Genomic DNA, 13,848 nt, shown 5'->3' with positions numbered 1-13,848 from the left:
AAGCGCAAATTGAAGTTCAGCAAGAGTGAACTGGAAAACCTCATAGAGGAGGTGGCCAAGAGCCATGACAAGCTCTTTGGGAAACTCTCACTGAAGGTGCCAGAGGCTGAAATACACAGGATATCAAGAGCAAGGTCAATGCTGTTGGGGTCACATACCGCAGTATAGATGACCTCAAGAAGAGATGGTACGACCTGCCTTGCCGTGCCAAGGAGCAAATAGCAGACAGGCTGAAGGAGGCCTGGAGGGGGCCCATGTACAGTTCCCGACAATACAGCCCTGGAGGATCTGGTGGAGTCCACAATCCAGCCAGAAACAGTGGTGGGAGTGACCCAGCTGGACACATCCTGAGCGGCCAGTACCTCACAAGGTAAGATGCATGCAACTATACACTTCAAAGTACTGTTCAATTGTGCACATCTCCTCAGTCCAACCCCAGTGTACAGGTCCAACTACAGTCCATGTTTTCCCTCATACTCCAAATGCAATATGGGAGTTGTAGGCATGTCAGGCAAGTGGGTAGTCAAACACAACAATGGCAAGTAAAACACACCAACACTGCATGGCAGTCAGTGATGGCAGTCAGTGATTTAATGTGAGCCAAATATGCTTAATGTCACACAATAGTAGCCTTTATACAAATTAACATTGCACTTTTTCACATCGCAGATGCAGCAGAAGGAGACTCTGAAGACAATGAAATGTCTACAGATCTCAGAGACTCCTGCAGAGACTGACGTGGAGACACCTGTTGCCCCAGCAAGCACACACCCCGCACCCACAAAACGCAGGGCCCAAGTTCCATTACTGCAGCCAATGGAATCTGAGCCAGCTGCTGAACCCACGCCTGTGACTAGCCAGCCTCATGTGAACACAACACCTACACCCCGGGCACAGGTCCGACAAAGACGGAGGCGCAGCCCAAGGGCCCGCATTGCTGCTCAGCATGACCAGGCTCTAAATGTGTGGGGTGGCAGGGATTCCCAGATGTTGAGGGTGCAGCGCCTGCAAGCAAGACATATGGGGTCAATCCAGCTTCAACTAACAAAATTGACCAGGAAAATCGCGGTCATGACAGATAGTGTGCGGGAACTAACTACTGCGGTGGTGGAGGGAAATAGGCAGACCAATGAAAGCATGCAGGAGCTGACCAGGGTGATGCTTGAGGGCCACGACACACAGAGGAGAAGGCATCGGCAGTACATGATGCGCATGGCTGGCTATACCAGGTCAAACAACAACCTTTGCAACACCACTGCACTGCTTACACTTCGGACGTGGCCATGCACATTGAAATGGGCCATTGTTGTGGGGATATGGCCAGGGCCCTTGGCCAAGTAACCACTGCTGTGGAACAGATCCAGGCTGCTACTGTTGGTGGCAGAAATGTAAAGGGGGAGGGGAGTGAGGAGGCATCCAGTCTGTCGGTGCTAGTGACTTCTGCCAGGAGGCGCTGCCCCTGCAGCACAACACCTTCCGGTGCACACCAGGGGGATGTAGCAGATACAGATGAAAGGCGTTTGGTGGTGTGTGGCAGGAAGCACTAGACTGACATGTCCTTGTTTATTTGTTTATTGTAGATCTCTCCCCAAGCACGCAGAGGATATCTGGCTGATGCTTTTGGACTCAGACTGGGATGCCTTATTTTTTACAGAAACCTGGCTGAAAGAAGATAATTTGGCCTCTATTTCATTAGCTGTCCCTACGGGCTTCAAAATGATTTTTTCTAATAGGGAGGGGGACAGAAGAGGCGGTGGGGTGGCTATCATTTTTAAAGAAAGCTATGCCTTAACTTCCTCTATGCCCATCGGCATACAAGGCATTGAGGGTCTCTATTTCTGCCTTCAAGCAAATCCCAAGGTATCTCTAGCTGGGCTGATTATTTACAGGCCCCCTGACTGCTCTCTAGAAGGTACTGGTGAGCTCTCTGATTATATTGTTCAAAGATCTCTAGCTCATTCTCACTTTGTGGTGCTGGGTGATTTTAATGTCCATGTAGATAGGCCCAACTGCCCCCAGGTCTCCCAACTAATTACAACTTTGTAAGCAGCAAACCTAATACAAATAATCTCCGATCCCACCCATAGGGCAGGACATACTCTTGATTTGATTTTCTCAAACATTCAGGAATTAATAGCAGAGACACCCCAACCATTGGTCTGGTCTGATCACTACCTGATCTCCTTTTCAGTAAAGATAGCCTCCTATAACCAGGCCAGTGGTAGACGCTCTTTTAGGTGTAGACAGTGGAAGAATCTATTAGCGGACACCCTAGGCCCTGCCCTGGCTATTGATCCTCCAGCTCTTACCACAGACTCAAATATAGACGCACTGGCAATGAATAAATGGATAGAAAAAACGGTGGATGCTGTCGCTCCAGCAAAACTGTCTATGTCACGTAGAGAATCACCATCAGCCCCTTGGTTCTCGCAGGCTCTGAGGGATGAAAAGAGCAACTGTAAGAGACTGGAGCGACAATGGCGAGCAAATTATTTTGAGACAGCCAAAACATGCTATAAAAAAGCCCTTAGAAGACTTCATAAATTGATAAAAACAGCCCAAAAACATTTTATTGCCTCTTGTATTCAGAAAACGGACCAATCAAGCAAAGACGTTTTTAAGATAGTTCAGTCTTTTTTTAAGCCGAGAGCAATTGAGACGGAAGTTATGCCATCATTGGCTCTGTGTGAAGACATCTCGGACTTCTTTGAAAATAAAATTGTAAAAGTGTATGACAGCTTTTCGGACCCTGTGGCAACAGCAAGGTCGGATTTGGTATTGGTCAATGCGCCCCCCCGTCTATAGCATGGTTCCATCCTATTTCACAACAAGAGGCTCTGGATGAAATTATAAAATGCAAATCAGGGGCCCCAGATGAGCCTTGTCCTCCAAAGCTATGGAATGTGATGTCCTGTTCTCTATTAAAAACGCTCTCACATATTTGGAACACATCCATTGCCTCTGGGGTGTTTCCTGACTGCTGGAAACATGCCACACTACTCCCCTTGAAAAAAAAAAATGGTGCCTCAGAGGACCTTAGTAATCTTAGGCCCATCTCTTTATTATCAGCGCCAGGAAAAATGCTTGAGAAACTGGTACAACGCCAATTGAACTGTTTTATTGAAAATAACGCCATTCTGCATGAAACCCAATCTGGCTTTAGATCTGGCTTCAGCACTGAGACCGCCCTCATTGAGGTGGCAGAGTCAATCGGGTGGGCTCTAGATTCAGGGGCATCAGCAATGCTGGTGCTCCTGGATCTATCTGCTGCATTTGACACTGTTGATTATGTCAGACTCATGCAGAGATTGGAGGCTGTTGGCTTGAAAGACGAGGCGCTGGCCTGGCTACACTCCTACTTAAGCGACCGCTCCCAAAAAGTTGCTCTAGGTCCTTTTTCCTCTAAACCAAAACAGCTTTGGTGTGGTGTTCCCCAGGGATCAGCGCTTAGTCCCCTACTGTGTATTTAGCTCCACTGTTCACTTTGATCGCCAATTGGGGTGTCAAAGCGATTTCTTACGCAGATGACACGCAGTTGGTTTTTCCATATTCAGAACTATCGGTGGAAGCATTCAGCAATTTGGAAGGATGCCTTCGCGATATTGCAATATGGATGAACACCAACAAGCTAAAATTGAATGCGGGGAAGACCGAGGTGTTTTTTTGGGGGGAAAGGCCTGCGACCCCCGCCTGATCTGTGGTGGCCGTCTGAAATGGGACCTTCGCCTCTCCCCAGCACTAGTGCAAAAAATCTGGGGGTGAGATGGGATGATAGTTTATCCTTTTCTGCTCACATCCAGCAGGTGTCAGCTCTGTGCCTAAACAAAATCAGAAACCTTCGAAAATTTCTTGACTTGCTGCCAGAAGACTGCCGTAAAGCTGTAGTCCATGCAACTGATACATCGAGGCTGGACTACGCCAACGGCCTCTATCTCGGCTCGCCAAAGTATTTGACCCAGCATTTACAGACCTTGCAGAATGCGGCTGCGAGGCTTATCAAACATATTCCTTTTAGACACCATGTCTCTCCGCATCTGCGCGGTCTGCACTGGCTATCAGTGGCCAGTAGGATCAAATTTAAGGCTCTGGCCCTGGCTTTCAGGGCACTGCAGGGTAACTGCCCTAACTATCTTAAATTGAGACTTCCCCGATACCAGCAGTCAAGGTCGCTTCGCTCAAATACATTGAATCTGCTACATGCTCCCGAGTCTTGAAGGCTCGGCTTGGGGGTAGGACTTTCTCCGCTGGGACGGTAAAATTGTGGAATGCTTTGCCTCTGTCTTTTCGCTCTGCAACTTCATAGATCTGCTTTAGGAAGCAGTTAAAGACATGGCTTTTTAATCAAAAAATCTAAACCACTCCATTTACATTCAGTGGCTCGCCTAGCGCCGGGACACCTCCGTGTGAGGTAGCTGTTCGTGCTTTAGAAATATCAGTATTATTATTATTATTATTTGCCCATGGTGACGTAACCATGGACAAACCCCTGATAGTGATTAAGTTCCAGGTCCTGGAATAGTTTAATTTGCTGTTTTTGGAATGCAATCACTGTACTATTTAGCACCATTCTTTGGCTACACAATACTGCATGGGCTCATGTTAGTAAATACTTTTCTGTTTGAAATGTAAGTGTCTTGTCTCATCATTACATACCTCAGAAATAATGTTGTGTGATGTCTGCACATCTCCCTTGCCCTTCTACTGAGCATGCCCCATGCGCTTGTCGTAGTTGTGCCAGTGGCTGGTTATTCCCCTCACACTCACTGTCCGATACTTCAAAGGGTATACCTCTCCTGGTGGTAATATTGTGCAACATGGCACATGGAGCCACAATCCGGCAGTAGGTCACTGGCCGGTATTGCAACGCTCCACCAGTTTTGTGCAGGCTGCGATTGGTAGTCCAATCATGCGTTTGATTACAGTCCGTGTGCTGATATGTGCTGCATTGTACCACTGCTCATGTGTGGGTGTGACTGGGTTGAGGTATGGCGTCAATATGTAGTTACGCATGGCATATGCACTGTCACCAACTGGGTGGTAAGCAAAGGGTTAGCGACAGTTATACATTGACATTTAGTCTATTTGTGTTGAGAAAATGTATATGTGTTTACCAAGCAGATGTCCTTCGCCAAATTCACCCCTGAGCAGACAGGTGTGGATGCCACTGTGTCGAAATATGTAGGAGTCATGTGCACTTGCAGGGTATTGCGCCACAATGTCTGTTATGATATGGTTTGTATTGCACATTGATTGAATGATAGGATTTCCTGTTCCTGAAAATGTATTTATTAGCTGCTGGAGAACAAATGGGAACATGCGTACAATCTATGCAACCGATCACACGAGGGCCCTGTCCTACCTGGTAGAAGTCCAGTTTTGTCTTCTTCAATTTCTGTTGGGTTGTGGGGAAAGTGATGTGGGTGTGGATCCCTGTCATCATGGCATCCAGGAAGGTTTTGAAGAACCGTGAAAGGGAGCTTTGTGATACCCCTTCAGCTACAGCTACTACCCACTGGAAACAGCCTGAGGCAAGTAGGTGCAGGCAGCATAGGACCTGGACAGGAGCGGGGTACGCATGCGTCCTACAGGTCTGGCGCTGCATTAGAGGTTCCAATTCAGCTATTAGGTGTAGTGATCCTACCGTTCTGCCTGCACTTGTCGTAGATTTCATCTTCTGTTTGTCCCAGCAATGTGAAAATCCGCTCCTGTATTCTCCTTCTGCGCTGGACTGCTGCATGGCTCCTCATCCTCCTCACCATCACGTCGAGTGCTGCCATTGTGAAAAGCTTCAGGGGCCTCCTGGGTCAGTTTAAATAGGTTTCTGAGTGGTTGCACCAGTGTGATTTCTTTTTCTCCACTTTACCACCTGATTGTGATTTCCCTTAATCTGCACTTGCAAAAAAGCGAGTTTCCTGAGAAACGTTATTTGTGAGTTTACATGCATAGGTTTGAGACTCTTTATTAGCGACTCGCTATTTGCTAACACTGTTAAGGGACTCACAGATAAGTATTCGCATAATTGGTTCTCGCAATGTGTGCGATTCCTTATTTTTGCGAATTTGTGTGCAATTGGGTTCCTGCATTGGGAAGGGCTGAATTGCGCTTGCAAACATCCTTTTTCTGAGATTCGCAATTTTTGCGAGGCATTTTTTGCTTAATGCATGTGCCTGATTGTCCCTTTCAGAACCACGGTATCAGAGCAGGAAATACAGTTTTCAGAGCTTTGACTGACTGTCACAAGAGAAACATTTCAGGACGTGGAAAAGGTCCCCATGCAGAAATGTTAAATAAGGCCTTATAACGGGACAGGGTGGGCACATCCTGATCCTCAGGTCAAAATAAAGGGGCACTAAAGTGGTCCCTTCCAGGGTCAATTTAAAAAAAGGAAAGAGTTGCAGGATCTTTCACACCTTTTCCGGGACTGTAGATCCACAACACTTAAAATGGTGTCCGGGGTCAATGTTTGCAGAAAAGGAAAGGCCTGCAATGGAGGAGTAAGGAAACCATGGATGCCAAAACTTTACGGTGGTTTCAGATCAAGTTTCATGGGCTGGCACTACGAGCAGAAGGTAGTATACAACAATGTTTGTGCCACTATGCTTGCCAAATACTATGCACTGTGGAGGTTGGGCACCCACAGCAGGGGTTGGTTCATGTGCTACACCTGGGCCACAGTTTTTCACCAGCTGTGAGTTTACTAAAAGGCTTAGTCACAGGTACGGCCCTATGCCTAACAACTGCTGTGCATGGCTGAAGGCCTTATACAGCACGTGTTGGTCGCTCACTGCAGGTTGAGCACATCACCTGGCCAAATAACAGATCATGTGCTCAGTCTTGCTATGCATCGCAGAAGGCCATGTAAAACTGGAATTGGCGGCATTCAGCTGTATGGATGTGAAGTCTGGCCAAAGGCCACCACATGCAGCCAGTCCCTGCTGCAAATGGAGAAACAATCTGCGCAGCTTGAGTTAGGCAATCACAGCTGGTTGGGGCACATGACCTGGTCACAGTTCTATCCCAAAATCAAACCCCTAGTGCACACAGCCACTGGGGGTTGGAAATTAAGCACATCATAAAAACATGAAAATCTGAGAAGAATACATTGAGGTCTACCATGAAATAGGATGAGGTGAGTTTGTGGCGTGTGTTGTGTCAGTTGATAACTAGGATCTGGTAGAAAGAAAAAAAAGTCAAAAAAACTGCACAATAGATAAAATTCAAAGCAACAAATATATAATGTAAAAAACACACCCTAAGAACACAGCAAGGACAAACAGTGATATCATGGGAGATGTCATAATTGATGTCATCATTATTGTCCATTATGATGGCATGAATGTCATGTCTGATGTCAAACACAGCGCAAGAGGGGAAGTGTGAGTTATGGTGAATTTCTGTGGTTTGTCACGGTTGAGATGCATTCATACTGGAAATCTTTCATTGACAGAACTAAGAAAATAAAAGTTACAATGCATTACCACCTCTAAAGAAAGGTGCATTAAATTTAAAGTAATATTAATATATTATTTCATAATATTACTTTTTAAACAATTTAAAAATAAAATCGCCCTCACTAAAAAAAGTTATTTAATTAATTTTAAACTTAGTTAAAACTTATATTTTTAATTACATTTTATCAGTTACATTTTAAATATTTGTAAATTAAATTTAGAATTCATTTAATTAATTTATAATTTATACCTATGGGGTGCTATGTTAAACTCTTGCCTTCACTGTGCTCTATGGGTGTGTGTTGCAAAACCAGATATTGAACATGTGTGGTGTTTAACTTACTTCTAGACTGGGATGGGGCAAATGTAATCTTATTTTGACTCTGTTTGGCTGTTGTTTATCTAGAAGTGTATTTTTGTGAATTGCAATGGTCTTCCTCTTTTGTGGATGTGTTTTCAGACAGCATGTCCCTTGCTAAACTCATTCTTAATGCTCCCTCAATCTCACAAATGGTGTAGTATGCATTCCCTATTGTCACACCACTCTGCCAGTCCACTCACATTTCCTACAAAAACGTATGCCTATGTCTGCAGAGATCTTCGCAACTGTGGTGGGGAGAAAAAGGTTTAGATCTTCTTCTGCGGGCTTGTGAATTGCATTTGTAATGTAAAGAGTACTAATTTACATGCTCCAAAATGCAGTTTGTGAATCAGGACTCAAAAGAACTGACAGAACCTGACTCATGAAAGGGTGTTTTACCAACTTCTTCTTTGGTATTGGTATTCTGCATGAAATTATTTGAAAAACATAATATGTTAATGTGTTACAGGAGAGGAATGAGGATAAGAAAAAAGTGCTCCAGATGGCAGTAGGTAAGTAAACACTATAAAGATGCAGTGTATGTTTTACTGTACTAAATGTATTCGCAAAATGGAAAAAAGAAACATGGGATGATTAAAAGCTGTAACTCTATTAACACCTGGTTAATATCCATAAAAGTATACATGCAGGTGTAAATAGTGTTAATTCGTTGCAACAAGTGATTTGAATAAACCAGTAATAAATTCCACATAAGTGATGAGGAGTAGGAGGAACAAGATTCCTTGTAAATTTGTTAACGCCCACAAACTCATGAGTTTGTGAGCATTCACCAAAGCCTATCCAACCTCTTCTGACTGGATACTGTTTGAGTTTTAATCCAGCAAGGGAGTGAAGTAAATCTTCTTCCAGATTAGGAAGAGTAATGGAGCCCCATCAACCTTGGCAGGCCTTTGGAGAAGAGATTTATTCATGTGAGAAATGTTTTCCCCATTTTGGAGACCAAAAGAAGGAAACATTTATTTGCATATTGGAAAAATGGCAGCCTTTGATAAAATGACTTGACTCCGTAATATATCTGGAAAGTTGTGCCTTGTGAATAAGAGAAAATTATAAATCTGCAGCTGTGAGGAATAATACTTCTTTGAGTGCATATTTATGATTTCCATTATGAATCAGGAGTACTGTATCCATGAGTACAAATAATTGGATAGGAGTTTGTGAATATTCATGTAAACTAGTTTGTGAGCGTTCACACATTGACAGGACAAATAACGTCATGTTCTATCCATTCCCCACGCTCTGTCTTCGGTTAACTATTGCATTATTCTACACAATAATGGATGTGAATTACACAGTAATGATGGGGATGTTAAAATCCAGGCCCATTAACAAAATGTCCCTTCAGAGAGGATATGTCTTTCTAGTAGAGTGAGGGTGAAAGGAATCAAACCACTGTTTATCATTTCAATACAGTGCAACTAATGTGGCTACACATTAATCCTCTCAACTCTCTGATCTCAGTTTAGCAGGTTTAATTATAAGTTTATAAACAAGTCTAAATAGATTATTCTAAAAAAAAAAATAGAAGAAAATACAAAAAGATCCAGATCTAAATCTCCTGAAGAGATGTACCCTATATAGTACAAAGCGAGTGACTAACTAAGAAAATGAAGCATGTAATCAAAAAGAAGAAATGAAGTTAAATTGCATCAGATGATTCTCTTTAACAAGCATGAATAACCTAATTTTCCCTACACTACCTTAATAAGGGCAACCCTAAATTAAAGCATCAAGTAATGACATAATGGCATAAGGAAAAAGAAAGTTGTCAGCCATCAGAGTCTTCAGCAGTAACACTCTGACGAAGGGTCGAGCAGCGTAAAGCCACACAAGCAGCAGCGTACGTCTGCTCCCTAAGACAACACAAGATAGACTCTCTACCTAACTAAAACACAAACATAATATCATCTGTCGTCGACTCATGTGGTTTCTCCTTTGGAAATTTCAATAGCTCTAGTACAACTGGATACTCCAGTACCCCTTCTCATTCAGATAACATCTTATCTCTTCTCATCCTTGGCCATTCCTTTCCCATTAGAACTCCTCTCCTCGGGTGTTGCCCCAATTCCCTTAGCCGACTCATCTTTCACATGCTTTGCTATCTGTTAACAAAAACTCTGTTATTCTAAATAATGAGGCTTAGCCAACCCTGCAATAGAAACAGCCCAGCAGCTTACATTCCATGCTTGAAATTTAAACATGAATTTCAAATCATAAAGTGAGCAGCAACTGAATAAATTTCTTCTAAAAGCCTAGTTTGCAAGGTTACCAAGTGCACAGGGTTACAGAATATGTGCACCCTTCTAAAATAAATGCAACTGTTCGGGGGACCAAATAAATGCAATGAATTATAAATGTCTCGGTGTAAATGCATTTGCACATGATTAATTCAAATAATACGTATAAATGTTAAACATTAGTTGTACACGTCATAATTACATATTTCAAATTGCGACATTTCAGGTTATTACCTACTGGTTATATTAATACATAAAGTGTCACACAACGTTTTTAATCACATTCTAAATAAATATATTTCAAGCAAAACACCTTTTAATATGAACTGCTCTACCCCCTTTACTACATTAGTTACAATCGAATATTTTTGAGTGCTGATTATGCACGAGTATGGTGCCCTCCTACATTATCTCCAGATGGGATCAAGATCACACTTCTTGAGGGAGGAAGGTATTATTGTCAGTCCAATTTTGTGATTCCACTAGATTGATCTTCGACAAACAGTTTAACAGGCACAATAAAGATAAAATGCTCTTTTGTAAAAATTGTTGCTAAAATGCCGATCTCTGATTACTTGGCAAGAGATGCCTTTTAGGTATGAAACAGAAAGTGGGGTCAGTATTAAGAGCCAATAGTTGGATGTAGTATTAATATATTAGTGGGAAGACCATCAGGTCTCTAGGCGCTCATTTAGAGCTGGTGGATGGTACATCAGAGGACACAGGCAGGGGCTTCTATCATCCAAGTTAGGGTCCATTGGTCCTATTTAGAGGACTCAGCCTGCTAGGCAAGGAAGTCTGTGCTGTGAAGGAGGTCAATGCCATGGAGTATTTGTTTACAAAACTGCAGATTTACTGAGCAGATGCTTGAAATAAAAAGTCTGCTCAGCACACGTTTTTGTTTACAGAAAGTAAACTCTTGAAGCAGGAGTTAAACAAAGGGCCCAGGTGTACAGGAGATTTTCTCCCCACACGGTGGTGCCATTCTACATGTTTCCTGCCTCTGTCTGCCATGCCTTGCATGGAGGACCCGGGCAAGGAAAATCAGTGCACCTCATGAGAACATCCTTTATTTGTTCTTCTTGTTTTAAACAGTTGACATGACCAAGGTCAAATTATAGGACAATACTCAGATTTTATTGTAGATATACTCTTTAATGACTATTTTTTGACAGTCTTTCCCCTCTAAGTCAGAATACAATCTTATGGTCCTTTTGCTAACGAGTTGCTGATTTACAGTGTATTTCATGTAATTAGTTACATGCTGCTAACACACATACAGACAAACACAAACACACACACATAATTTAATACAGAAGGTCTGATGCAGGCAATGGCCCATCTCCCACCTTAATTGGCAAACTGCCTTCTTATACAGGTTTCTATCAAGCAATGCAATTACTAAATACCGCAATATGATGAATATTTTTATTGCAAGAACTGACAGGTCTTCAGTCTTTTTAAAACTCAAAAAGCAATGCAGTGCATGTTAAACTACTTTACATGAATGTACATACAAAGTATGTGTGGTGTAGTTGTAACCATTCTGAATTCATTTTCTAGCCAGATTTAAGAATATTGATGGGCACGAAAAACGACATGAGCAGGGAAGTGACATAACCAGTCAGGAGTCTTCCATTAGGTCGTCAACACCTAGAAAAAATGGCAGTGTTGTGAATTTTGAATCTCCGGGAAGCAGAAGCAGTAGGATACAGACCATCACTCAATCTGCACCGTGTGCTGAAACTACCCGACCGGTGAATGTCATACCAAGTCCCACTATTCCTGGAATCCAAAAACAGAGACCCGACCATGTTCCAAACAGGTAAGAATGTTTGTATATTAATGTCAGTGGGTTTTATGCGTATCATGGGCTGAAATGAGGAGCACAGTGAAAACATGTTAGGCCAGTGACCATGATAAACAATGCACTTAATAACAATGTAAACAACTCTGCACCATAGTGCTCCCTACACTATCCATGGCTTACCATGAACTTTCAATGAACACAAAAACAACGCCTTGCATTATTCAATTTTGAGGACATGCACCCAAGGTACACAGACAAGGTCATGCATGTTCCTAATCCCCATTTGTGGCTAAATTTGAATGGCAACCTATGCATTATCCAGACAGTTCTACTTTGTTTTGTGAATCAGCAGGCTGACAAACAAACAACCTCAGGCAGAGTCAGCAGATTTAAAATGACAGGGAAAAACGTCGACTTTATTATATTTGAAAAAGGAAAAAGGCCTCTCGAATTTTTGGATGAGATCAGATTAAAAATGTCCTACCAGCGGGGCGTGGTCAAGATGGCGGCCGAGTAGGACGTGCTTGCTCGGAGCTCTGACCGCCTGTCTGGGCCCAACCTGCATAGCTGCAAATAGCGGATTTACAGACATTGCCTCGGACTTTGTTTGGGTCCGGTACCCGCTGAAACACCACTGCCCCGAATCTGGCGCGAATCCGGTGCTTAATCCCGGAGATTGGTCCAGGCCCAGCCAGGCGCGTCCCGTGGCCTGCCTCGCGGCGGGTAGGGAAGAGGGTGAGAGCGGTAATATCCCGAGACAGACCAAGCTGGTGACTCACCTCCCTCCGCGAGTTTTGGTGCTGGAGCCGAGGGGGGGATTGCAGAGATCCGAGTCCTGATCGCAGGTAAAACTTGGAGTATACAGGTGAGTCCCTCCCGCAGCGACGATGAACTACGGGGTGCCTCCTTGGAACTGCGCCCTTTCCCTCCAACCCCCACAGAGTAAAGTGGAGGTGACAAGCACCAGTGATGGACCTGCACCTGCACCCGCCCTCCTGACAAGTCCTCTGTACTGGTGGGCGATCTGTTCTTTGCTGCGCAGTGCAGGGGGCGGATGTGAGGCCCTGTCGACTGAGAACCTTGTGCCCCCAGAGCGTGGTTGGGCAGGCCACCACATTCATCGCCGCCATGTCTGCTGCAGGGACCTGAAACACTCAAACACTACAGAGGTCTCCCTTGGATTACCGAAGGGGGGGGGGGTGTCTGGAGCTGGCCTGCTACGTGGCGGCGACACCTGGCCGTATTAACTCGGGCACTGAGACACCATTCCTATGATCATTAGAGTGTGCCTTGTGGCTAGGACCAGGAGAGGAATCCAGATGGGGATCCATCGCCGCCTGGGGTGTGTGGCCCTATCTGACACTCCCACGCTTCTTCACTGACGGCGGGGGGGTAACTCCTACCCTACGATGGCCACTAACAAGTCCGGCAAAGACAGGTCAGTCAAGGACCTATTACTCAAGGCCGGGGCTGGAGGTACCAAGACGGCCCGGCGCAGAACAAACTTTCGACTGGACGAGGCTTGGAGGACCCAGAGGGGCCCATTAGGCGCAGTGTCCCGGAATCCCTCTTTGCAACTCTCAATAAGGAATTCCACACCATGAAGAAAGATTTGACAGTGGAGATTCGAGAGATGTGCAGGGACATTGATTCGGTGGGGGAGAGAGTCGACAGCTGAAGAACCAAAGGACGGCCAGAGATGACGAGGTATCTCAACTTCAGCAAGAGGTCCTGCGCCTTAGGGACCAACACTTAGATCTACAAGCCCATGTGGAGGATCTCGAAATTGGTGTGGTGCCGCAGGGAACAGAGGTGCAGGACATCTAGGCCTTTGTCATGGATCTTTTCTGCCACCTCTTAGGGGGTCCTCCAGATCTACAGATTGAACTGGACCGGACACACTGGGTGGGACTTAAGCAGGCAGCGACTACCCCCCTCCGTACATTTTGACATGCATGCATTACTTCA

At 44.4% G+C, this 13,848-nt stretch overlaps 1 protein-coding gene across 1 annotated transcript in view; it reads left to right on the top strand.

Moving 5' to 3' along the window:
• TMC3 (transmembrane channel like 3) overlaps positions 1–13,848 on the top strand; it is a 650,080-nt gene that overhangs the window by 615,354 nt on the left and 20,878 nt on the right. The window contains exons 20-21 of the mRNA XM_078684118.1: positions 8,282–8,324; positions 11,634–11,895. Of these exons, the coding sequence (XP_078540244.1) occupies positions 8,282–8,324; positions 11,634–11,895 (305 nt within the window). The remainder of the gene's footprint in view (positions 1–8,281; positions 8,325–11,633; positions 11,896–13,848) is intronic.

The sequence above is a fragment of the Lissotriton helveticus genome, chromosome 3_1 (genome assembly GCF_964261635.1).
Source record: "Lissotriton helveticus chromosome 3_1, aLisHel1.1, whole genome shotgun sequence".
Lineage (NCBI taxonomy): Eukaryota > Metazoa > Chordata > Amphibia > Caudata > Salamandridae > Lissotriton > Lissotriton helveticus.
The sequence above is the reverse complement of the archived record's forward strand: the minus strand, read 5'-3'. Positions and strand labels throughout refer to the sequence as shown.